General features: G+C 45.8%; 1 protein-coding gene across 1 annotated transcript in view; it reads left to right on the top strand.

The window, feature by feature from the left end:
- The window catches only part of RHBDD1 (rhomboid domain containing 1), a 143,245-nt gene extending 120,866 nt beyond the window's left edge, over nt 1–22,379 (top strand). The window contains exon 7 of the mRNA XM_049768323.1: nt 22,180–22,379. Within this exon, the coding sequence (XP_049624280.1) occupies nt 22,180–22,274 (95 nt within the window). The 3' untranslated portion in view covers nt 22,275–22,379. The remainder of the gene's footprint in view (nt 1–22,179) is intronic.
- Nucleotides 22,380–23,985: the final 1,606 nt, after the last annotated feature.

Below are 23,985 nucleotides of genomic sequence, written 5' to 3'. Positions count from 1 at the left end.
AACTATTGTGACAATGTTAATGAGTGAGAAAAGTAGAATGCCCATCTCCAATACAGATAGGGGGTTGGAAAGGAGGGAGATTGGGGGGGGGGGCATTGGTGGTGGGAATGTTGCACTGGTGAAGTGGGGTGTTCTTTTTATGACTGAAACCCAACTACAAACATGTATGTAATCATAGTGCTTAAATAAAGATTATTTTAAAAAATAAACTTTAACAGTTTGTGTTTAAAAAAAACCAAAAACAGAATAAGGACCAGTCGATCTTTGGTGAACTATTGCCAAACTGGTACTTACTTACAAGAATGAAAATTGAATGACTTGCTCAACTAACTGTATTTAAAATATGTTTTGTGGTTCTTGTTTTATGGTCAATATCTGGTGAGACCCAGCCAACCAGCCATTACTGTCTCTGCTTATGGATTTGATTTAATCTATGTAAGGCAATAAAGATGCATAGCTGGAGTCAGGAGGGCATGTGCTCTGATCCCCTCTGAAAAGGTCCCTAGTCTTGCTCTCCCTCGTCCGACTCATCTGGGCTTTGCCACCCCATTTAGGGATCACGATGGGTGTCATAGGTCTTCCCCCTCATGGGGCTGCAGACCTGGTACCTAAGTGAGAAGATGCACTCCTGGCACAAAGAAGGCACCTGGAGTGGAGACACCTTTTTCCCTCTCCTTTGTTCTCTTCCTCTAGATGTTTGCTTTTTCCACTCAACCACGGCCATCTTGGCCCCCATTTCTTTTCTTTTCTTTTTTTTAAATTAATATCTTTATTTAAGCACCATGATTACAACATGTTTGTAGTTGGGTTTCAGTTATATAAAAGAACACCCCCTCTTTACCAGTGCAGCATTCCCACCACCAATGCCCCCCTTCTCCCTCCTCCCCCAATCCCTACCTGCATTTGAGACAAGCATTCTATTTATCTCACTCACTACCATTGTCATAATAGTTGTCTGTGTAATTTCTCTAACTTAATTCAACATGTTGTGGTAAACTTTATACTGTAGGCTGGTCCTTTTACTCCTCATCTCTATTGGCTCTGGGTATTATTACAATGCTGTCTTTTATTTTTCTTAAATCCCACAGATGAGTGAGACTATGCTGTGTCTATTTCTCTCCCTCTGACTTATTTCACTCAGCATAATTTCACTCATTTTTCCTTATGGCTGCATAGTATTCCATTGTATATATGTACCACAGTTTCTTTTGCCACTCATTTGTTGTCGGGCATCTTGGTTATTTTCAGGTTGTAGTTATTGTAAATAGCACTGCAATGAATATAGGTGTGCAGAAGGAATTTTGTATTGTGTTTTTGTGTATCTAGGGGTGGACCCCATTTCTGTCTGCTTAGAGATATTTCCAGAAAGATGATGCTGGTATGTATTACAGCATCAGCATTCCACAACCCCTGAGAGAACCAGTAGCCCAGGACAGTAGATATATATTTGTTTGTTTGTTTTTACTTTTCACAGAAACCCAAAGAAACAGTGCTGTGCCATCAAGGCTTAAAAATTAACTTGTTTAAAAGAAATTTTTAAAAAATTAACTTGTTTTGGGGGGTTTTAAATTTTTGTTTTGTCTACACATTGGCTCCTCATAGTGTAGCATCTCAGGGAAGTTTCTCCCCCATCTACATGTCTGATACTATGGCAAGGTTCCTGGGCCATCTAAGAAAGACCTCTCTGCATTCTTCCCATCTCTCTGGGAATTACCACATTTTCTCTGCATCTATGGAGTTTTATTGTTGTGGTTTTTATTTCTTTTTACAAGTTTGTTCATTTTAATTATTCATATTCAACATGATCGAAACCAACAATTGTCCTTCATTTTCTTACTCATTTCACTTTGCATTACCACCTCAGGATCTGTTCATTTTGTCCCAAGTGATATCATTTCATCATTTTTAGTGGCAGAATATTATTCCATTGTGTATATCCCAGCTTCTTTCTCTAGCTTTTTGTTGATAGGTATTGAGGTAGATTCCATGTCTTGGCTACTGTGAACGTTATTGTGAATATCAGGATGTAAAGAATCCTTTAAATTAGTGTGTTCCTGTCCTTTGGATCAAGAAAGGACTTGGGTTGGTATTGCTGGGTTGCATGTAATTTAGAAATAAATGATAATAGATCTCAGGTATGGAGCCCGGTTTAGCTGTACGTAGCTTTTAGTTACAGTATGTCTCGGAGGATATTCTCGAGGGTTCAGTTCCATTTCTTTCTTGTCCTGAATGGTAATGATTTTGAGGACAAGGGCAGCTTCTGATTACTGCATGTGCTAGACCCAGGCTAAATGCTTCACCTATACTGATCACCCATAGCTTAACGCCATCCTTCACAAATTTTATTTCTTTCTTTATTACTCAGATGATAAAACCAAAGCACAAAAGTTAAGTCACTTGTCCTCTTACCCAAGATGATATAGAGATAAAATGAATTTGAGGGGTTAGAGAGATAGTACTGTGGGTAGGATACTTGCTTTACAATCGGCCAACCTAGGTTTGATCCCTGATATCCTACATCATCTCCTAAGCACCATCAGGAATGATTTTCTAAGTGCAGAGCCAAGAGTAACCCCTAACCATTGCTGGGGTTAGCCCAAAAAACAAAACAAGCAAAAAATCTTGTGTTTGAACTTTGGATCTTAATCCAGCCATCTGTCCATCTATTATTTCAATAGTTCTTAAAATTTATTTTGTTATAGAGCTCAGGCTGATAAAAGACCCAGGAACTCCTTGCTCATTTTAACCATCCTGGCTATATTTTCCTGTTTTCCAAGAACTTAAAGAATTCTTTACTAATCCTTGCTGCAGGACCTTCTAAAATAATGATATATGGGGTATTTTTTTTCCAAAGCCTATACTGAGACTAATGCAAGGAAGAATAAATAGCAAATTCATTAACTCAAAATCTATTTACAGTCAATTCCCAAAGCTCATTGTGCAGGCAGCGCCTCTACATCATTTAGAGTTGCTAATAAATGAACGTCTTTGCATCTTCCAAGTGTCTTGATATTTACAAGTCTCATATTTTACCATAGGAAGCAGTTTGAACAAGCATATTCATGTGTTGACAGTTCTAATTAATACAAGTAATTAGTCCTGACAGTAGAACTGTGGAAAGAAGACCCATTCATAAATTTGCTAATTGCGTTACTCTGCTTAGAATTTAATCGCAGTCTAGTCTTTCATCATTTTTGTATATGGGCAAAAGGTCATCTTACTAAATTCTCAGACTTCCACATTTATTTCTAGTGAAGGCATTTTGTAAAAATTGATGTAGCACTAGCACTGAATATTCTGGTATGGTGGAATTGATGAAGCTTTCTGAACAGAATCTAATGAGGGAAATGGGAAGAATCAAGGAAGGAGGAAGAGGGGAAGGTAGAAGACCTTGAGGGTATCCATATGCTTTCTTTCAGCTTCCAAATCTCATTCTTTTGTTTGTACATATGTTGATAGCTGAGGTAGTTTTTTTTGTTTTGTTTTGTTTTTTAGGCTGTCAATATCTTTATGGCACAGAAAACATGAAGGTGATTTGTCATTTGATCTGAAATTGATCCAGCCCTCTTCTCCAGGGTCAGGGTTCTTAATAGTAACCTAGTTGACTTTTGGGCTGGAGTGGGCTATTTACTGTGGAGGGCAAGAATGCCTTGTGCATTGTAGATTATAGCACTTAATTTGACCCACCAATTTCCAGTACACCCATTCTCAGGTTGTGACAACCAAAATACTCCCCCCGCCACACACACACACATACACACTCTCTCTCTCTCTCACACACACACACACACACACACACTCACTCTACCTTGTCTTAAGCGGGTTTAAGAGTGGATACAAGCAGTTTCATCCCCGAGCCTGACAGAACCACTGGATTCGAGCATGACTTTAGATAAAATAGAGTGAGGGAATATTGTATGCAAGGATACTTACATGAAATCAGTTATAGACAAATTAGTAAAGTGCTTCATTGAAGTATTTGGTGGTATAAATCCAGATTTGGAATGTTGGTCCTTGAACCACAGTATGGTCAAGGTGAGGCAAAGTCTGTTTGTGGAAGGCTGTTTCAAGGTCCCATCTTTAAATTGGAGAGGTGAGGGGAATAAGCACTCTTGGAGGTAGTTCAGATGTATTAAAGGAAAGTAGGAATGGTTTCTATATGCCCAAATTCACCAATTGTCACAAAGATGCAATAAAGCCATTTTCTCTCCACATTATTTCTGAAAGGGGATCTGTTTTTGATACGTGAAATAGCAGGGGTGATGTAGAAGTGCTTTCTTTGAGATCTCTCTGGAGCACAGTAGTGAGTGGACTTGTGCAAGACTGGAATGGAGGTGATATATGCAGAGGGAGGGAGAGAGAAGGAGAGGTGATGCATAGGGAGGGAAATAGTGGAGGAAGGTGATCTGTGGGAAGGAAGGGCGAGAGTAGAGGGGAAGTGATGCATGGGGAGGAAAGGAGAGAGTGATGGGGCGGGGGAGAATGGAAGGATGTGATTCATGGGGAGGGAGGGAGAGAATGATGGGGTGGGATGAAGAGATGTAGAGGGGAGGTGATGCATAGGGAAGGAGGGATGGAGAGAGTAGTGGGGAGGTGATGCATGCAAGGTATTTTAGTCTACAGATCTGGACCCAAGCTCCATAGAAATTGAGTCTAGATAGGTAAGAGGCTTTAGTGTTTGAGTCTTCAGCTTTGAAAATTGATAATTGCTGAAATGAGTGGGTCCTAGTAGACCAGTTGATGTTTCTTCCCAGGAAAAAGGTGTAATCCAGCTGCGCTTGCTGGACTTTGGAATATGAAAGCTGAGAAATGGTCTCTGGATGTAACAGAGTTTAAGCAAGACCTTTTGACAGGAGCTATTTCCAGAAGGGGCATGTTAGAAGGGGCAGATTCTGGTTTTGTCTCTGTACCCTTTTATTTTATTTTTATTTTATTTTATTTTATTTTGGTTTAGGAGTCATATCTGGCAATGCTCAGAGGTCGATCTTTGTGGTATTCAATTGGCCATATGTGGGTGCTGGGTAGCAAACCCAAATCAGCTGCACAGCTGCAGGCAAGGAAAACACCTTACCTCATACTATCTTTCTGACTCCCATTCCTTTGTATTTTAAACAGTAACTCTGTACTTTTAAAAGACCTGGGTTTCTTTATCTTTTCCTATAAAAGAAGGAATGAAGGAACAATTTGTTAGGCCAAGCTGCCTTCCTTCTGCTACATTCCCCACCCTTAGCTGCGTTAAATAAATCTGTCCCCAGTGCCTCATCCTGGAGCCACGCAGAGCTTCCCATGTGAGAAACCACTTAATTAAAAAGCTATTTTTGCCTTTGATTTGGACCAGTTAATCTTGTGCTTTCCAACAGAAGGCTAATATTTGAAAATGCCTTTTCCCTGATTCTTGATGGAAGGGTTTCTCTAAGAAATCCCACCCTCACCCCACAGCTGCCTTGCCCCCAGACACTTGTGTGTAGTGGCCAGTGTGGTGCCCACATCTGCTGAGCTTCGGGCATGTAACTGGTCCAGTGGAGGAACTAAGTCTTCAGTTTCAGTTCATTTTAATTCATGTAAATGTCAGTAGTCATGCATGGTCATTGCATGGAGCCAGCTCTCGAACATCCAGTCTCAAAAGTGTGGTCTGAGTAAAGACTTGATAGATCCTTGAACCCCACCCCAGATCAACTAATGCAGAAACTTAGGGAGTGTGACCTAGTATTCAGTCCCAATCAAGAGGCAATCCTACTACCCCTAATCAAAATGAGTTCCTCTGGTTTTCTGATTTTCTGGTTTTCTGGGATAGAGACTAAAATTTTGTTTTTCTCTTGAATTCGCATTTGGTGTTCTGTGCTAGCCTAGGAATCACTCTAGGAATCTAAGGGTAAACTTTCTCTCTTTTTTTTCTTTTGTGGGGGATACTTCTTAAAAAAATCTTCCAGCCTATTTTCTCAGAATGGAAGAAGGCCTCTAAGATTTTGGTGAATGAATAGACTTATATTAATTCATTTTGATTAAAATCCCTCAAGAACTTATCCCATCTGTGACAATGTGCAGCAAAGTGCTTTTGACATTGCTGGTAACCTATTAGAAGATTTCTTCATTTTGGAGAAGCCATTGTTGGCCTGATTTGGGGCCCCTGTCCTTGGGAGGAATGTCCACTGTTAGTTAGAAATATAAAAAGACTGTCTTGGTCAAAGCTGGGTATTCTCTCTCTCTCTCTCTCTTTCTCTCTCTCTCTCCCTCTCTCTCTCTCAGTGGTGTATGTCTGAACTATTAGCTTATGCACAGTTTCAGTACCAGTCTTAAGCAACAAATGACTTAAAGTTATGGATACAGAGCTAGAGCAATATTTCAGTGTAGGGTATTTGTCTTGCAGGTAGCCAACCTGTGTTCCATCCCCAGCTTCCCATATCGTCCCCTGATCTACCAGGAGTAATTCCTGAGTGTAGAGCCAAGAGTAATCCCTGAACATCCCCAGAATAACCCCCAAAACAAAACTTTTTATGGATATAGGCAGGGGAGGTGGCTCTGTGGAAGAGCACAGTGCCTTGTATGTGTGATACCCTAGGTTCAATCTCCAGCACCACACATACCTCACACAAAAGGCCTAGATGGTTGGAACACAGAGGATCCAATTAACTGGTGATTCGATTAGTGTTTGACCAGAGAAATTGCTAGTAAGAGATGAATATTACAAGGAATTGGCAACTGTGGAGTTACAAGGGGATGAAGAGCAAGCCCTGTGAAATCTGGGGGCTGGAGCCCATAGGCATGAACTGAAATACCATTTAACAAGGATGCTTTAGCATTGCCTAAGTCTTTGCCTGGGTCTCTCACTGTCTAGCATTGTCCTAGGTCTATCCTAGGACATACTCAGGCCCATCCAGACTATCTAGGGCTTTCTCCCTTAAAGTCATAAGGCTTTGGGCAGTGATCAAACCCTCCCACCTTCACAACATTAGCTCTACCATGTGCGTTATTAGATAGCCCTGGCTTGTACCTAATGACACAGGAGAGCTGCACTGGGCTTGCGGACCAGACTCCCTCTTGGGAAACCTGTCATGTGTTTCAGTCCTTGGAGAAGGGAAGCTCCTGCTAAGTGGCCTAAAGAGAGAAAGTCTTCTGGAGGCTTTTCAACATCAATTGAAAAATCATGAGAAGACTGCCAAAGAGGAGAGTGCAGTGGTGTTTGCAGGTTCCATATTTGTTGCTACAGATTCTATCCCACACCTCACCTGGAGAGTGGGTTCTCCCCCAAATAAGATGAGGTGTCTTTGAGTGTGTCTTAGTAGGTCTGATACTACTAAGTTATTATAAAGCAACATTTCTGTGAGAACTCGAAAAGCATGTCATTATGACAAGGCAATGGCTGATTGTTGCAGGCTATGTCTCAAGTTCATGTCTTTTAATTTGGGGGAAAAATAAGATTTAGCAACCTCTTGGAGTTAGTTCAGATGTATTGAAGGGAAATAGGAACATTTCTATATGCCTAGGTTCCCTGATTGTCACAAAGATGCAAAGCTGTTTGCTCTCCAAATTGTTTCTAGAAGTGGAGCAGTTTTTGATACTTGAAACTTTGGAAGTGAAAGAGTCATTATGATTTACTGGGTTTTTTTTTTTACCTAAATAGGGAAAGTTTTTACCTAAATAGTTCCCAAGAAAGGTGTTCCATATTTCTTAGGGAATTCCCATTGTGGTCAATATATTACATTATCCAAGAAAGTTTCAGAAAGGGCCAATAAAGCGAGTAGTTAGATGTGCTCCCCCCACACACACCCATCAGAACTCTGCTCTAGAAAACAAGCTGATTTTGCCAAATGCATTTCCCCTCAACATGCTTAAAGCCAGATGCATTTTGAAGCAAATGTGGTCCATATGTTCCCAAGTCAGTGATGCCACAGCCATTCCCATTCTGTTTCAGAAATGTGATTTCATGTTTAAAGTTGTTGTAAAATATGTATAGTAGGTTTTACTTCTTCATAATCCTTGGCTTCTCTTGGTTTCTTTCTTGAAGCACTGTGTGTCACCTTGACACACCTCCTGGGCAGAGGCAGGAGGATATGGGCCAGCCAGAGGAGATCTGGACTCTGGCACCAAGAGTGGACAGAGGGATCTGACTGCAGTTTATCAATCACTCTCCCCACCTTTTTTATTTTTCATATTGTGTCCTGGGAAGCTTCTAACCTACCCCTGTCCTTCACCTGTAGAATGACATTTCACTCCTCAAAGATGTCTTTGTTTGGTTTGGTGCCACACTGGGCAGTGCTCAGGGGTTATTCTGCATTCAAGGATCACTTGTTGTGGGCTCAGGAGACCATATGGAGTGCTAAGGATCAAATCTGATTTAGCCGTGTGCATGGCAAGTGCCCTCCCTACTGTACTATATCTTCATCCCCAGAAGGATGTCTTTGAAGGATGTATTTATGTGCTGTCCCACATGACTGGCCCCTGCTTTCCCAAACCGAGGTCATTTTCTCATTTTATATAACTACTTGGGAGGATTGAGGTGCTTTGAAATGCATACAAAAGAGAGAGGTGAATTTAAACTTAGTGGCAGCCTCATTTTTTGTCCATTAAAACTGTTTAGGAAATGTCTTTTATTCATTTTTTTATCCTTATAAGCTTTTTTAAAAAAATAATTAGGACCAGAGAGATAGTACAGCAGGTAGGGCATTTGCCTTGCATGCCATTGACCTGGGTTTAATCCCTAGCATCCTATTTGTCTGACAAACACCTTCAGTATTGTTTCCTGAACACAGAACCCAAAGTAATCCCTAGTAATCTACTAGTTGTGGCCCACTTCAAAAAAATAAAAATAAAAAAAATCACCACTTTGGGGTTTTATGATGTAGATCTAGTTTTAGCTTTCATGAAGTGTCATGGTTGTCCTGTGTTGGTGGTAGTAAGACCCCCAAGCAGTTTTGGTTATCTAATAGGCAGTAAGTGTGGCAAACACTGGAGGTGACAGTTACTTTAGGGAAGAACAGAAATAGAAGTAGTAAAACTTGTGAGTGCTTAGGAGTCACTGGCCCATCTTTTTTTTTTTTTTTTTTTGGTTTTTGGGCCACACCCAGTAACGCTCAGGGGTTACTCCTGGCTCTGTGCTCAGAAGTTGCTCCTGGCTTGGGGGACCATATGGGACACCGGGGGATCGAACCGCGGTCCGTCCAAGGCTAGCGCAGGCAAGGCAGGCACCTTACCTTTAGCGCCACCGCCCGCCCCCCCCCCTTTTTTTTAATAAATTTTATTTTATACTTAGGAGTAAATCAGATTTAAAGTATAAAATTCAGTGAGGTCTTTTTTTTAAATATATTGACAGATTTTTTACAACCACTATAATTGATTTTCAGTCACGTTCATCATTTAGCTCTCCCCTTCCATCTCCATCAGTCATTACTCGTTTTTTTGTGCAACTGCCCTACCACCAGCCACCATAGACTTGCTGATCCTGGACAATTAGTATACATGAGGACAGAGTATGAAAGCTTGTTGAGTTGCATTTAATCCATGGTCTTTCACATTTGGGGAGGGTGGGAGGCCACATACTGCAGTGCTCAAGGGTTATTACTGGTTTTACACTTAGGGATCATTTCTGGAGGGCTCGGGATACCATATGGATGCCAAGATCAAATCGGAGTCAGCCACGTGCAAGGCAGACACCTTACCTGTCTCTCCAGCCCTTATTTCACATTATGGTTTTTTTAAAAAAAAAAACAAAAAAAAACAAAAAAAAAACATTGGTCTTCATAATGGCTCTAAAGGAGATTGCATTTGTGTGTGTGTGTGTGTGTGTGTGTGTGTGTGTGTGTGTGTGTGTGTGTGTGTGTGTTTATTAGGACATTGTGGTTCTGACTCCAGCTCAGATCTCAGCTATTTCCCAGAGACTATGGCTGAGGGGCTCTCTCTGTCCCCACAAGACTGAGCTCAAGGAGAGATCATGGGAGGACATTTGAAGACCTTTGTGAGCTTCTGTTTTAAGAAGCCCCAACTGGTTTTCTTTAAAATGCCTTTAAATGTACATAACCATCACCATAGTAGCTAAGTATACTTTTAAGTAAAGGAACGAGGACATAGTGATGTATGTGATATCTATCGGTTGGGTTATAAATTAGTGGGAGGGCGCATTTTCTGGGCATTGAATGAAACATTGGTTACTTTCCTCTTTGATGATTTGTCACTGTGGAGTCAGTTCATTATTATAAGGCTGTAAAAAGCTCCTGAACCTGAAGCACTGTTCATTAGGCAGACAGAGCTGCCAGTACCTCCCCAGCCCCCACCCTCTCACTACATCCCTGCCCCATTATGCAGCCCTGGAACTGAGAGAGGAAAGAAATAAAATGGTTAGTAAATGGTTTATCAAGGTGTTAGCAGTGCAGTGTGGCATGAAAGCCTATGGAAAACCTTGTTTCCATGGTCACATGGCAGGCCAAAGAGGGGAGTCCCGAAATGTGCACTTAGATTCTCCTATGGGCACACAATGTTTACAGGCTTACTCTGTGGAGCTCATCTTTCTCTTCTGTGTAACCTCTGTGTTTATTAGTAGTGTACCTACTATTGGTATGGTTGGCTCTGCACTCATGGATCACTCCTGGTGGTGTTGGGCTTCCATATGCATAGCCAGTGACTGGCCGAGCCTAAGTTTGCTGTGTGCAAGGCAAATGTCCTACCTTCTGTACTGTCTTCTGGAGCTCAAGTGTGGCTGTTATTAATATTTAAGCATTGATATAGAGGTTTCATTTTGTTTTGTCACCTCTCCTATTAGAACTCTGAAGTTTTCTTCAGAAGTGTTTTTCGCAGTTATGTGTGTTTTCATGAGAGATGACTTGATTTTGTTTTTGTCTTTTGGGCCACACCTGGCAATGCTCAGGGATTATTCTTTTTTTTTGGGGGGGGGGGCACACCCGGCGTTGCTCAGGGGTTACTCCTGGCTGTCTGCTCAGAAATAGCTCCTGGCAGGCACGAGGGACCATATGGGACACCGGGATTCGAACCAACCACCTTTGGTCCTGGATCGACTGTTTGCAAGGCAAACGCCACCGCTGTGCTATCTCTCCAGGCCCTCTTTTTTTGTTTTGTTTTGTTTTGGGTCACACCTGGCAGCGCTCAGGGGTTACTCCTGGCTCTATGCTCAGAAATCGCTCCTGGCAGGCTCGGGGGACCATATGGGATGCTGGGGATTCGAACCAACCACCTTTGGTCTTGGATCGGCTGCTTGCAAGACAAACGCCGCTGTGCTATCTCTCCGGGCCCTCAGGAATTATTCTTGATTCTGCTCTCGGGAATCATTCCTGGGAGACTCAGGGAAACATCTGGGTTAACATGAATCAAACCTGGTTTGGCCACGTGCAAGACAGAGCCCTAACCTCTGTGCTATGTTCATTTTTTAAGCCAGAGTTCCTTTTCATAGTCTGCCTACAGAACTCTTGGGAGTTGAAACTGGGGAAATCTATTGAAAACAGTATGACGCTAGAGAGTGCGCCCCCTCGTTGCAGCGGTAGGGAATTGCAGAGGGGGTGAATAATGCTCGCAGGGCTTGTCAGGGTAGGACAGTCCTTCTTTGCCTCTGCACCGATTTCATGCCCAGAAGAGAGGGCCCTCATTTGCTTCAAGTCTGTGGACTTGGTGGGGACATTTGTTCTTGCTCACCTGCACCCCAGGCCTTCTTCAGACCCTGTTGAAACCTACCCAGGTATCTTCTGAATTAACCCATAGCTTGCAAGACTGTGGAGTGAGTTTACAGCTTGCTTGCACCAGTGGCTCAGCCAGGCCCCGATGGCTGGTACTGGCACTTGACAACACCCCAAGGGCTGGGACAGAGCTGAATTCAACCCTGGGGACTGGAGTTCTTTGGGCTCACACTCCATCAAGCTTGTACATGTGAGAATACATTTTCTTTCTATATAAATTCAAGTAAATCATTTAGTCCCTCTTTCCTGCAGTACATTTGTAATGGTTTTTGGCTTTACTTCTCATTCGAGGAGGTTGGTTTCTCTGTGTGTGCACAGGCCACCCACATCTATGGGAAGGGCTGAGATGTATAACATGAGGGGAGACATGTGGAGCACTCTGGCGTAAGACCTGGTGCAAGAAGCGTCTGTCTGCCCATTGCACTATGACCTTTCAGTCTGGTTTTTAACTCTGTCGGGACCTGGACTTCAGAATGGAGCCTGGCCCTTCCTGAGTGAGGTCGTGTCCCTGGACAGTCCTTCCACAACTCCCCAAGATTCGTTCCCTTGGTCACTGCTCCTTGCTGTTGATACTTATGTGTGTCCCTACATGATCTTTCTCTTCATTTTATCTAGACCATTTAATTTGTAGCAGGAATCCCAAAGTATGTTCTCCCCAGAGAAAGAATTTTCTGGTATTGAGTTAAAGAAAGAATTACTCAGGGAAATTGCGTGAGAAGATTTCTTCGACTAGAGATATTGGGACCATGCAGCAGGGACTCCCCAGAGTGTCTGGAAAAAGATGTGATTTTCATGTTGCCTGTGTTATGCTATAAGCTTTGCCATTCACCCTGAGTTCTCAGCATTTGGAGCTGGATAGTTGTTTTTTAGAGTGAAGCTCCTTTGGATTCAGAGCTTCCCCCATACAGTCCTGCACAGGGCCTCTCCTGTGTCCTCTTCTCTTTCCAGGCCAGTGCCTGCAACAAGAACCTTTCCCACACTTTGTAGCTGAGTTATTTGCTTCCTGGAGTCCACAGCCCAGAAAGTTCTAGAGTAGGTTTCCTCTTGGAAATACCTGGTCCTTTATGATTATCTGTCTTTATCTCTGGAGGATTGAGAATAGAAAAGGATCCTGGCCCATCTCTTTCTCAGGAAAAAATGATGTCAGTTGCATCTTTTGGGAGGTTTCTCTGAGTCTTAGAATAACCCTCGAGTCAGTTAGCCAGAGCATCCATCCACTGTCCAACCTACCCACTGAGCCCCCAGAATCACCCACCTAGAGCAGGGACCAGTATGTGACACAGAAGCTTATTTCCCTCTCCTGAATAGAGAAGAGTGAGGTCAAAGGTAAAGAAGGGGTCCCACATGGGATTTATAAGCCCATGTTTATGTTTGTTCAAGCTGCTAACTGAAAGGCCTCTTTCGGCTTCAGGGGTCATTGCTGACTGGAATCTCCTTTCTCTCTCTCTCACTGTCCAGAGATGATTCTGTTTCAAGGTTGGTGGGGCATGCCCAGGTTCCGGGGGTGCAGAAGACCCTGATTCAGAGACAGACCAAGACCCTACCTGGGTTCACCCCAAACTGCAGCCCTCATGCTTGCACCTCCCAAGGTGCCTCATACCAAGACTGGGGTATATCAGGAATCCTGCTGAGGATGCCAGTGGTCAGCTACCAAGGTTTGAGAAACTGGGTAAGGAGTGAGAGTGTGTCCAGGCTGTGGGGCAATTGTAGCCCCTCTTCTGGCCCCTAAATTCAAGTCCATTCAGGAGAGGGAAATAAGCTTCTGTGTCACTTAGGACCTCAATGCCAAGCACCTATACAGGGTGTATGGGCTTTGGTGAGGCCCGAGGCACCACCTTTTCTCAGGGGAGTAAGAAGAGACCCAGGGAGAAAGAAGGGCCGGAACCTGCTGTGGTGGGATCCTTCCTCCATGACCTAACAGTTAGCTCCCCCATGGAAAACAATGAGGATAGTGGCTGCCAAAGACACTTTCTGTCACCACCAACCATCACCCCCCAGTTCCTACCTGGTCCCACCCGCAATTCCATAGAGGGGTGCTCTGTTCTGGGGGCCTCAAACCTTATCCTCTCAGGGGAAGAAAAACTGGCCCCAGGTTAGCCTGGCCCTGTGTGTCCCTCCAAGGTTCCTTTTTTCTCCTAGGAGTCACTGAGCTCTTGGCCTTGATGTGAAGGAGGAAAAGACCCCTAAAACTTGCTTCTCTGGGCACTGAGCTGGGACATGCTGGGATGTGGGGCCTCCCTTCACTGCTCCCAACTTCTCAGCATGGTTCCTTGGGACTACCCCCTCTGTGCCTCTGTAAACATGAACACAAAATAAATTTGCTTTGCTGTTTTGCCTTGCCACCCCACCCCCACCCCTCACCCTATCCCAATGTGTCCAAAATAGCCATTGGAATTCACAGGCATGTTATGTCTTCAGATGTTTATAATCTGAAAGAGTCCCTTCTGTTTGGGGGTTGTGTATTTTTCATAATAAAACGCTTGGCTGTTGGTATTTGCTGCTGGGAAGCCGAGCCAGGTTCATGGCTTTCCTCCCTCCCTCTCTCCCTCCCACCCTCCCTTTCTTCTTCCCACCCTTCCTTCCTCCCTCCCTTCCACCTTCCCTCCCTCCCTCCCTCCCTCCTTCCCTTTTTCCCTCCCTCCCTCCCTCCTTTCCTCCCTCTCTCCCTCCCTCCCTCCTTCCCTTTTTCCCTCCCTCCCTCCCTTCTTCCCTCTCTCCCTCCTTCCCTCCCTCCCTCCCTTCCTTCCTTCCTTTCTCTCTCCCTCCTTCCTTCCCTCCCTCCCTCCCTCCCTCCCTCCCTCCCTTCCTTCCTTCCTTCCTTCCTCTCTCCCTCCTTCTCTCCCTTCATTCCTCTCTCCCTCCTTCCCTCCTTCCCTCCCTCCCTTCCTTCCTTCCTTCCTTCCTTCCTTCCTTCCTTCCTTCCTTCCTTCCTTCCTTCCTTCCTTCCTTCCTTCCTCTCTCCCTCCTTCCCTCCCTTCCTTCCTTCCTTCCTCTCTTCCTCCTTCCCTTCCTTCCTTCCTTCCTTCCTTCCTTCCTTCCTTCCTTCCTTCCTCCCTCCCTCCCTCCCTCCCTCCCTCCCCTCCTTCCTTCCTTCCTATGAAGCAGGTTTTGTAATATTATAAGTTACAGTTGTGGAAGAACAGCTGCTGTTCTTATTGTGTTCAAATATCCCGGCCTAGCACAGGCCTTTTGGAATCATTTTTGAGCAGTCTTAAGTCAGTTTGGGACATTCTCAAGGATATGAAGATAAGCTGAGGAAGGGCTTTTCAGGTGGGGAGGTCTGTGTTAGGGTTCAGTTGACAGGATCTATGACTATCCACATGCTTGTGATTGATCTTCCTTACCCACACAGACACACAGTTCCATTCACTTACAACACAAGATCATAAACACATACACCACACACTCACATACTCGTTTACATACCACATATGTGCATGTACACGTATGCACACTCACTTCCATGTACTCATCATGTGTACACATGCAAATATACACACAAATAGCTCAAAAGGGGCACAGATGGATTGGTGTGGGTCAGAGTGAGAAAGTAGTAATGGGGGATACACAGCCCAGCCCAGAAGCCCTGCTTGGAAACAAGCTTGCCCTCCTTATGCCCATCAGCCACCCTGAGAATTTAATGCAAGCGTTCCTGTCTGCACGGTTCTCAGCAAACTGTGCATTCCTAAAAGCCAGGCCCTGCCTGCCTGTGATCCTCCACAGCTCTCCTGCCTTCCCCTCAGGAGGGCTCAGGTCTTACTCCTGGCTCTGGGCTCAGGATCACTCTTGGGGATCTTGGGGCCAAATGGACACTTAAGACCAAGTGTCTTCCCACTGTACTCCCACTCTAGCCCCTTTATTATACTTTTCATATTTATGCGGTGAAATATATTCAGAGATGAAGGTTTCTGAGGGAAATATCACCAAATTTCAAAAGGTCTGTGAATTCCCAGATATCTAGAAGTCAGGGTGTTTGTGGTTTGAAACAAGAGTGGGAGGATGTGAAAGGGGGACATGCATTGGGGTTCATTGTCACTGAATGGGGCTAAAAGTGCTTTTGTCTGTATTGGAAGTGAGGACCCAGGTACTTTGTTGTTTCTGGGTGTGTTAGGGGGGTTGGAGGGTCCCTTTTCACAGGAAAGATCCAGCCTGACCCTTCTGTTGGTCTTTTCTTCTGACAGCCGTTTTCCCAAGAGGGTTGAACCCACCAAACAGACACAGCCGCCAGTCTACATCCCTCCTTGTCTAAGGTCAGCCTTTGCACAAGAGGCAACAGCCAGTGGGCACCTTCATGGCCCCGTGGGGTGCCAATTACCAGGAAAGTCACAGCTCCATACTGGGGGCCTGTAGGCTAATGCTTCCAGAACACGCTTGTGCCGTAACTCTGGGCTAGGAAGGCTGTTGTTCTGCTCAGGAGTTCTTCTCCTGTATAGGAGGCACTGCCAGGCCCTGGTGCCTAGTGGCCGTCAGTGCCTTGTCCACTGCACCTCCCAGATATCAACAGAAGTGGGGCTGGCAGGTAGGACCTACAGACCCACACGCTGCTATTCTGCAAAGTGTTAAGAGGGGAGTCCAGTGTGGCTGCAGTCAGGATCATCTGCTGGCTCTTTAGTTTTTGCCAGAGTGACAGTGACTCACTGAGCCGGGCAAGGCGCTGGGCACAGAGGAAGTGCAGAATCAAGCTAGTGCAACATCCAGTCCCCCTTTTCTTTCCCAAAGAGCCATGCTAGTTTTCGGGTTCTCCAGAAACCCTACAGTGCAGAGTCTTGTTTGATGCCATGTGATGCTCAGGGATCACTCCCAGCAGTGCTCCAGGGACCACATAGGATCCCCTGGACCAAATCCATGCAAGTATTTAAGTGCTTAATGTTCTTTACATGCAAAGCAAGCATCCTCTGTGCCCACTGTACTATGGTCCCAACACAGGACGCAGAGTATATGATGCTGTTAAACATTCCCCAGGTTTCAGACCGTCTAGCAGTAAACAGCCCCACAATGCGCTTCGGTAGGGCCCATCTGCTTCAAAACAGGAATTCTGCTTACCACGCTGAAGGCTTTGTTGACTGTCCTGTTTCCCCGCAGCTGATTCTCGGCCACGTGCCTCTGTCGCCACCTGCCGGCAAGTGTGAGTTCCGCGGCAAACCCCTGCAATCTCCTCTCGCTTTTTTCCCTTAATCTTAGGGTTGTCTGTGTTTTCAATACAATGTTAAAACAGAGGGGAAGGCTGCCAAAATGGGATTTAGACTCAAAGTAAGTCGAACCCAATAAGATTTTAAATTTCGGCTTCTAAGATAGGGGGAGAGGGTCAGGAGCCTTGCATATAGGAAAGCACTAGAACTACCTGTCCTGTCCTGTCCTGTCCTGATCCTCTGAATCTCGTAAGGCCATGAGAGAGAGTACTGAGTGAAGTCTGGCGAGCAGGGCAGGAGCTTACTAGAGAGAGCTAGAAGCTGCAGAAGGGGTGCCTGAGGGCTGATTTCTCAGTGTTTAGTTTAGCTTCGTGTGCCCCGCAGAGCAAGCCCAGCACAACTCCCCAGCAGACATGCCCCGTCTCTTTCTGGGTCTGTGGAAAACTAGAGGTTCTGCAACTTTATTTCTGAGCAGAACCTGCAGGGCTTTTTCAGCTCCTAATAACCATGTTTGAGGACCATACCACAGACATTGACTTTATTCAGCGCCTGAATAAAGGGGGCAGCCTCTGAAATAGGTTTGAGTTTATTCCAGGGATTCCCACATGCCTGCGACTTTGAGCACAATGCTCTTAAAATATCACAAAAAGGGGGCCAGAGCGGTGGCGCAGGGCATAAGACACCTGCCTTACGTGCACTAGCCTAAGACGAACCGTAGTTTGATCCCCTGGTGTCCCATATGGTCCCCCAAGCCAGGAGTGATTTCTGAGCACATAGCCAAGAGTAACCCTGAGCATCACCAGGTGTGGCCGAAAAACAAACAAACAAAAAAAATCACATAAAATGGGGTCCCAGCAGGAGACTTGGGGTCCAAATATCTGATAAATAACAGGAAGGAAACAGTTGAGAACTGCTGCTGTGGAGGTGAATCCAGACTTTGTGATTATGAGAAAGCCCAGACAGAAGGGCCCACCCATGTTCTAGGTAATCCCTATTGCCAATGGGTTTGGGTTGGCCAATATTCTGACACTTGTATTGGTGAAGCTTCCCACTCTCCACCCGACTGGCCCACTGGGACAGGGAGGAAAGCTCACAGGCCAAGTAGTAAGTGGGGTTGAACGTGACTTTCAGCGTTTTTCATGAAAGATGCCGGATGCTGATCAGATTTCCAGATACTGCATCAGAATTGGGTTCTAATCATCTCCTCAGCTGATGATGTGGCGCGCCAAGAAACATGCTGATTTCTCTCTCCAGTCTTGGCTGAGTGTTGCCTTTCTTGTCAGAACACAGCTCTTACTTGTATGGAAGTGATGAGGTTGTAGGTAAATTTTAAATATGTTGGAGTGGGATACCAGAGTCAGTTGCATTATAGCATCAGTGACTCAAGACTTGCTATTCATAAGTCTTCAGAGAATGTTATTTTGGGGCCTCATTCTGTGGGCTTTCTCAGGGCTTTCTCTTGACTCTGTGCTCAAGAATCATTCCTAATGGAGCTGGGGATTGAACCCTGTCAGTAGACTATAAGGCCTGTCCCTTCACCCTGTTCTGTCTCTCTGGCTCCATTATAGACAAAGTTTCAGGCTTTCTTTCAAGCTGCAGCCATCTATCTGTCTTTCAGAAGGCATTTGGGACTCTGATTCATGGAATCCCAGCAGAGCAACCTAGCAGAGGTTGCTAATGGGGTGAGCTGGCTACATGAGCTGCTAGAACCATTTTCTTGTGATTCCAGGCACAATGGTCGCTCCTCCCTGGGCAGCAGACAAGGACATCACATCTGAGTGTTGCACAAACAGTTGTTTCTTCAGATAACTACTGATCAATATGTCTCTGATCTCACTGTTGGGTTGACTCTGGGGTTCAATCTCTGCCTGGACTCTGTCCTAGGATCCTTTGAAGCCTACTCTCTGTTCTTTGAGCAAAACTAAGCTGACCTGGGTTTACAGGAATGAAGAGGTTAGAATTTGGATACTGAGGATCTGAGGCCGTGAGGGGCTGGGGTTGGAGATGTCATGTGGTAATGTCTAGTTGTGTTATTGTGTGATGATGTGTCACTTTGTGTAGTGATGTGGCTGTGCAGTGTTGTATGATGCTGTAATCATGTGGTGTGTAGTTCTATGGTTGCATGATGTTGTGGTTGTGTGGTCCCATTATGTGATTGTGTGGTACTGTGGTTGTATAGTGCCGTTATGTGCAGTTGTGTGGCACTGTGTTGTTCAGTGTTATGATTGTGTGGTATTGTTGTACAGTACTGTAATTGTGTGGCCATGGCATGTGATTGTGCGGTGCTCTTTTGAGATGCTATAGTTGTGAGGTGTCGTGCAGTGCACACTGTGTTGTGTGTGGTGTAATGGCTTGCAGTGCTGTGTTGTGCAGTGCTCTTGTTTGTTTCTGTGTTGTGTGGTATCATGACTGCTGTGGTGGGCTCTGAGGTGCTGTGTTTGTGTGGTGTTGTAATGTGGTTACTCACTGAGCTCTATCATTGAGGCAGGAGGAAAGAGCTGGCCAGGGTGAGTGCAACTGGGGAGCAGGGGGTGAGACAGAACTCTGTGATGTGGAAGGGAGCAGCGGAGCCAGAGCCAGAAATCAGAAGCTGTGAAGTTTCCTGATACCTGCTCCAATTCCAGTAACCTGAGAGCTGCCCCCACTTCATATCCCCATCTGTAACACTGAGGAGTAAACCCAAGGTGTTGTGCACCCTGACAGCCCCCTTGCACAGTACTTGGTCTTCCCTTGGATATGGGAGCTTTTTGCTTTCCTGCCTGCCAGGCTCTGATCTCAGTCTGCTTCTCTTCCCAAGCCCCAAAATGGCTCCAGAAGCATCTGCAGAGCTGGGCCCCAGAACCCTCACCGTCTGCCTCTTGTCCTTCCTCCCAGAGTGTTTCTTCGTGGAAGCACTAATTATTCTCAGCCTGTCTTTTGGACACGTTAATTCCCTGAGGCGCATGAGTGCTGTGCTTTTGCACGCCTCAAGCCCCGTGGCCTTGAGTCAATATGTCACGTTGAACTTGCTCCTGCCCCTGCCCACAGCTCCTCCTGGCAGTTCCCAGCTGGAACAGGGAGGCACACTCTGGCCTGCAGGCTCATTGCAATTAAGGATGGCTTGTTGTGCAAGACAGCCATCAAAAGAAATGCCAGATCCACATGGTCCATCCAGCAACCTCAAGGCCTACACCCAGAAGTGATTCCATTCAGAGCTTCTCTAGGATTTCAAGGCATTTGGCATTTTGAATGAGGAGAAATTCTGTTACAATACAGGTCTCAAAGATTGCCTCCTTAGAAACAGTTGGCCTTGCTATGCTCCTTAAAGCTTAGATGGGGGACAGCATCTGGGGACCTGCCCCCTTTAATGTCTGGTTCCACTGACGACTGTTTTTCTTCGTCCTCATAGCCAGCCTTTATGCAGTGGAGTAGCTGCAGGTGTAGGTTGGGGACTCAGCCTGCCCAATTACCTGGTCTGGAAGTTGGTTGGGGCTGTTCGGAAGCAAAACCAGAGCAAGGTGCTCACTGGGTCCCAACCCCTTTAGGAGTTTAGACCACTTCACATGGTCTCATTTCCCAGTTCCATTGGGATTTAGCACATACACCCTTCATTTCAGCAACTTTCTCTGGTGCCTTTCTAGGAAATCCTGGCCAACCCGCGGCAGCATCCTCCCCTGTAAGCATCTCTGCCAGTCTTCACTCCTCTTTCTCCCTGGCTCAACCCCACTCACCTTTCCTGGGTGGCCAACATACCCCAAAATCTCCAGTTGGCTATGAGACCCCCCTTTCAGTATTGCTACCTGTCTGGAGCATGAACCCAGGATGATGATGTTGGTGGATACTCAGCTGAGTCATCCCGGTGACCGATCACTGCCAGAGGGAGGTGTTGACAACCAATGGCTTCATGAGTGGAAGGGGGAGAGGGAGAAAGAGGAAAGAGAGGAGAGAGAGAGAGAGAGAGAGAGAGAGAGAGAGAGAGAGAGAGAGAGAGAGAGAGAACACTTAGTGGAGAGAGAGAGAGAGAGAGAGAGAGAGAGAGAGAGAACACTTAGTGTAGCAGACCTAGAAAATAATAGTGACTTTTCTAGTGACTTTAGTGGTGACTCAAAAAGAGACAAGCTTTTGTCCTTGCATTTCACAGAGAACCTGCCAGCCTGCACTTTCTCTCAGGGATGCCCTGAGTGGCCCACAATGACTTACTAGAAACTTTTAATAGAATTGGGTTGCTAGTGAAGATCTGGGATTGTCTTGCTTTTCTGTAGAAGGGCACCCACTAGCAGTTCTCTGCCTACCAGATTGGATTCAATCCAGGGGCTAAGAATATGGCATCTGCTCTGCCCAATGGTACTGGGGATACCCAGTCACCTCATGTGGTACAAGAATACATCCAGGATGGACACATACTTGGCGTGTACCCAACCCTGTAACTAACTCCAGGCCACTGGGCAGGAATCAGTAATTCCTTGATTACTCCCCTCCATTCCTCAGAGAATGTGGTTTGTTTTTTTTTTTTTTTGTTTGATTTGTTTTTTTATGTATTTCTTTTGTCTGTTTTGGTTTTGGTTTTTTATGTATTTCTTTTGTTTGTTTTCTGGTGGTGCTCATGGCTTATCCTGGCTCTGCATTCACAGATCACTTCTGGTAGGTTCAGGGAACCATATAGGATACTAGGGATTGAAACCCATTCAGCAATGACCAAGGCAAGTGCCCCCCCACACACACACACAGGGAACTATTGCTCCAGCCCCTTGTGTGTTTCTGTGCAGAGTTGTGAGGCTTGTATACATTTGTAACCCAGGAACCCCTTTGGTCATGAGTTCCAAGGTCCTGCACTGTGACATTTAAATGCTGGAGGTGGAGATGAAGCTGCATGTTTTGCCCCCACCCCCTGATATTCTGTCACTGGATCCCTGACATCCCAGTGATGCTGTTTTTCACACAAGCAGCTCACCAGCTGACAGGGGATCCTGACAGGAGCTGCCTGAGGGGAGTCCAGAAGCCAGTGGAGAAAAAGGCCCCCCAGAAAACCCAGTGGTCTGCTGGAGATGGTGCCAAGTTCTGTCAGTGCAGCCCTGAAGACTGGAGTTCAGTGTCGCAGCTGGGGGTGCTTGGAGGGGGGGGGGTGAGATGGGGAGGGGCAAAGAAGGGTTGACACGAAGCTTCAAAATGAGTCAAGTCAGGTTCATGGGCGGGACCGCATTGAAAATATTTCCAGCGATGTTGAAACGGGGCATTGACAGCTACAGCTGAAATATGTTTCTGATATTTCTGTTCCGTGCTGAAATAAAGAGGACATGCAGCCGTGGCAGGGCTGGGAGTCCCGCTGCCCCGCCAGTGTCAGAATGATGGAGAGCAGGTCTCATCCAGGCCCTGTGCTTTCTCTCTCTCTGCAGGAAATGCCAGAGGCAGCCCCCAGCCCTACGGGTTCCGCCTGACTCCCGAAGAGGAGATGAGGAGACAGAGACTGCACCGCTTCGATGGCCAGTGAGTGGCCTGGGCACACGGGTTCCCATTGTTTCCCGCCGGGGTCACCCCCCAACCTTTTGATAAAGTTTGCACGAAAGCACATGGGATCCGCTTGTTGGGGCTGCAGGAGGCCCATCCTGCCGCAAATCTGTAGCCACAGTTCCTAGTCTGGACTCCAGACCCCATGGCAGCTGTCCGCAGCTTTCTGGACGAAGCCAGTTCTCTTCCTGACAGACACAGCCTGTCTGGACCAAGCTCGAGCGCACTCATGATCTGCCCTCAGGAGCCCCCGTGACAACTCAGTTTCCACAACTCCGCAAAACCAGGCAGCCCTCTGCTTTGTGTGCCCAGGTTGCATTTGACATAGAGATGAGCCCCCACAAGTGTGCTTCGTGGCAGCCTGGGGGCAGAAGGTTCATCGCCCCGAAGTGGGTACTCCTATGTGCTGATTTGGGGTCATTTTGCCTTTAGGGGAGTGTGACCTCATCCCCCACCCAGGAGAAAGCTACATGCACACACCCTTAGCTCTGCAAAAACTCCTGTGATCACTCTGTGCTGCAGAAGGTAGAGCCATGAAAGAGCCTGGGTGCTCATGGATCAGGTGATTGAAAGTCTCTCGAGGGAATGTCCTTGTTTTTCCCCTCCATGAAAGTGCCTTTGAACTGGCCACTGTTGTGCCTGAGTGTCCAAGCCACTGCCCCAGCCCCTGACACACTGTCTGCTGCCACACATTGCCCAGACCCCAGGAAAGGAGTATAAGGAGACCAAAGCCAGTTACCCTGTGTCGCGTCATCACTGAGAATTTTATTTTGAAAACTTGTTGGAATTCCCATTTGACTTAGCCTTTATACTTTTCTATTATGAAAGTTTTAAATATATGTATATGCGTATGTAATGCATGCCTAATACCTGCCTCAGTCACCCAGGAGGAGGACTGAGCATGTCTGTTTGGGTTTATCCTTGTGGGTGATGCACTATTTTTTTTTAACCTTTTGCAGTATTTTTTCTTTTTTTCTATTTTCTATTGTAAAAAAATGGGTATGCGGGCCTGGAGAGATAGCACAGCGGCGTCTGCCTTGCAAGCAGCCGATCCAGGACCAAAGGTGATTGGTTCAAATCCCGGTGTCCCATATGGTCCCCCGTGCCTGCCAGGAGCTATTTCTGAGCAGACAGCCAGGAGGAACCCCTGAGCATCGCCGGGTGTGGCCCCCCCCCAAACAAACAAACAAACAAACAAACAAAAAATGGGTGTGTGTATGTATTTTCTGCAGTCAAAAAGAGCAAATTATATAACAAGAGTGTGTTTTACAAAAATGGACTAGACAATCTATTGAAAAACTGTTAATAAGCAGAAGTACAAATAAATGCATATGCCTTTCTAAAATCATCTTTATTCTGATCATTCAGGCTCCTGGGGTCAATTTATTACTGATGTAAAGCTGCAGCTCACTTTAAATAGGGATTATATCTGTGAACCTAGTGGCATTCAGCATGTTTAAAGAGCACAAGCTAAATACCATTTCTCCTTTTGCCAATCTTTTTGGGTTTTCCCCCACATGATTGCCATCAGAAGTAACCCATGTACTGGAGATATGGTACAAAAGGAAAGAAACTTGCCTTGCACAGCCCTCTACGCTAGATTCCTGGCTCCACAAAGGATCCCACAGCACCCTGGGTATGATCTTAAAATCAAAGCAAAACAGGGCCCGGAGAGATAGCACAGCGGCGTTTGC

The sequence above is a fragment of the Suncus etruscus genome, chromosome 2, assembly GCF_024139225.1.
Source record: "Suncus etruscus isolate mSunEtr1 chromosome 2, mSunEtr1.pri.cur, whole genome shotgun sequence".
NCBI lineage: Eukaryota > Metazoa > Chordata > Mammalia > Eulipotyphla > Soricidae > Suncus > Suncus etruscus.
The sequence above is the reverse complement of the archived record's forward strand: the minus strand, read 5'-3'. Positions and strand labels throughout refer to the sequence as shown.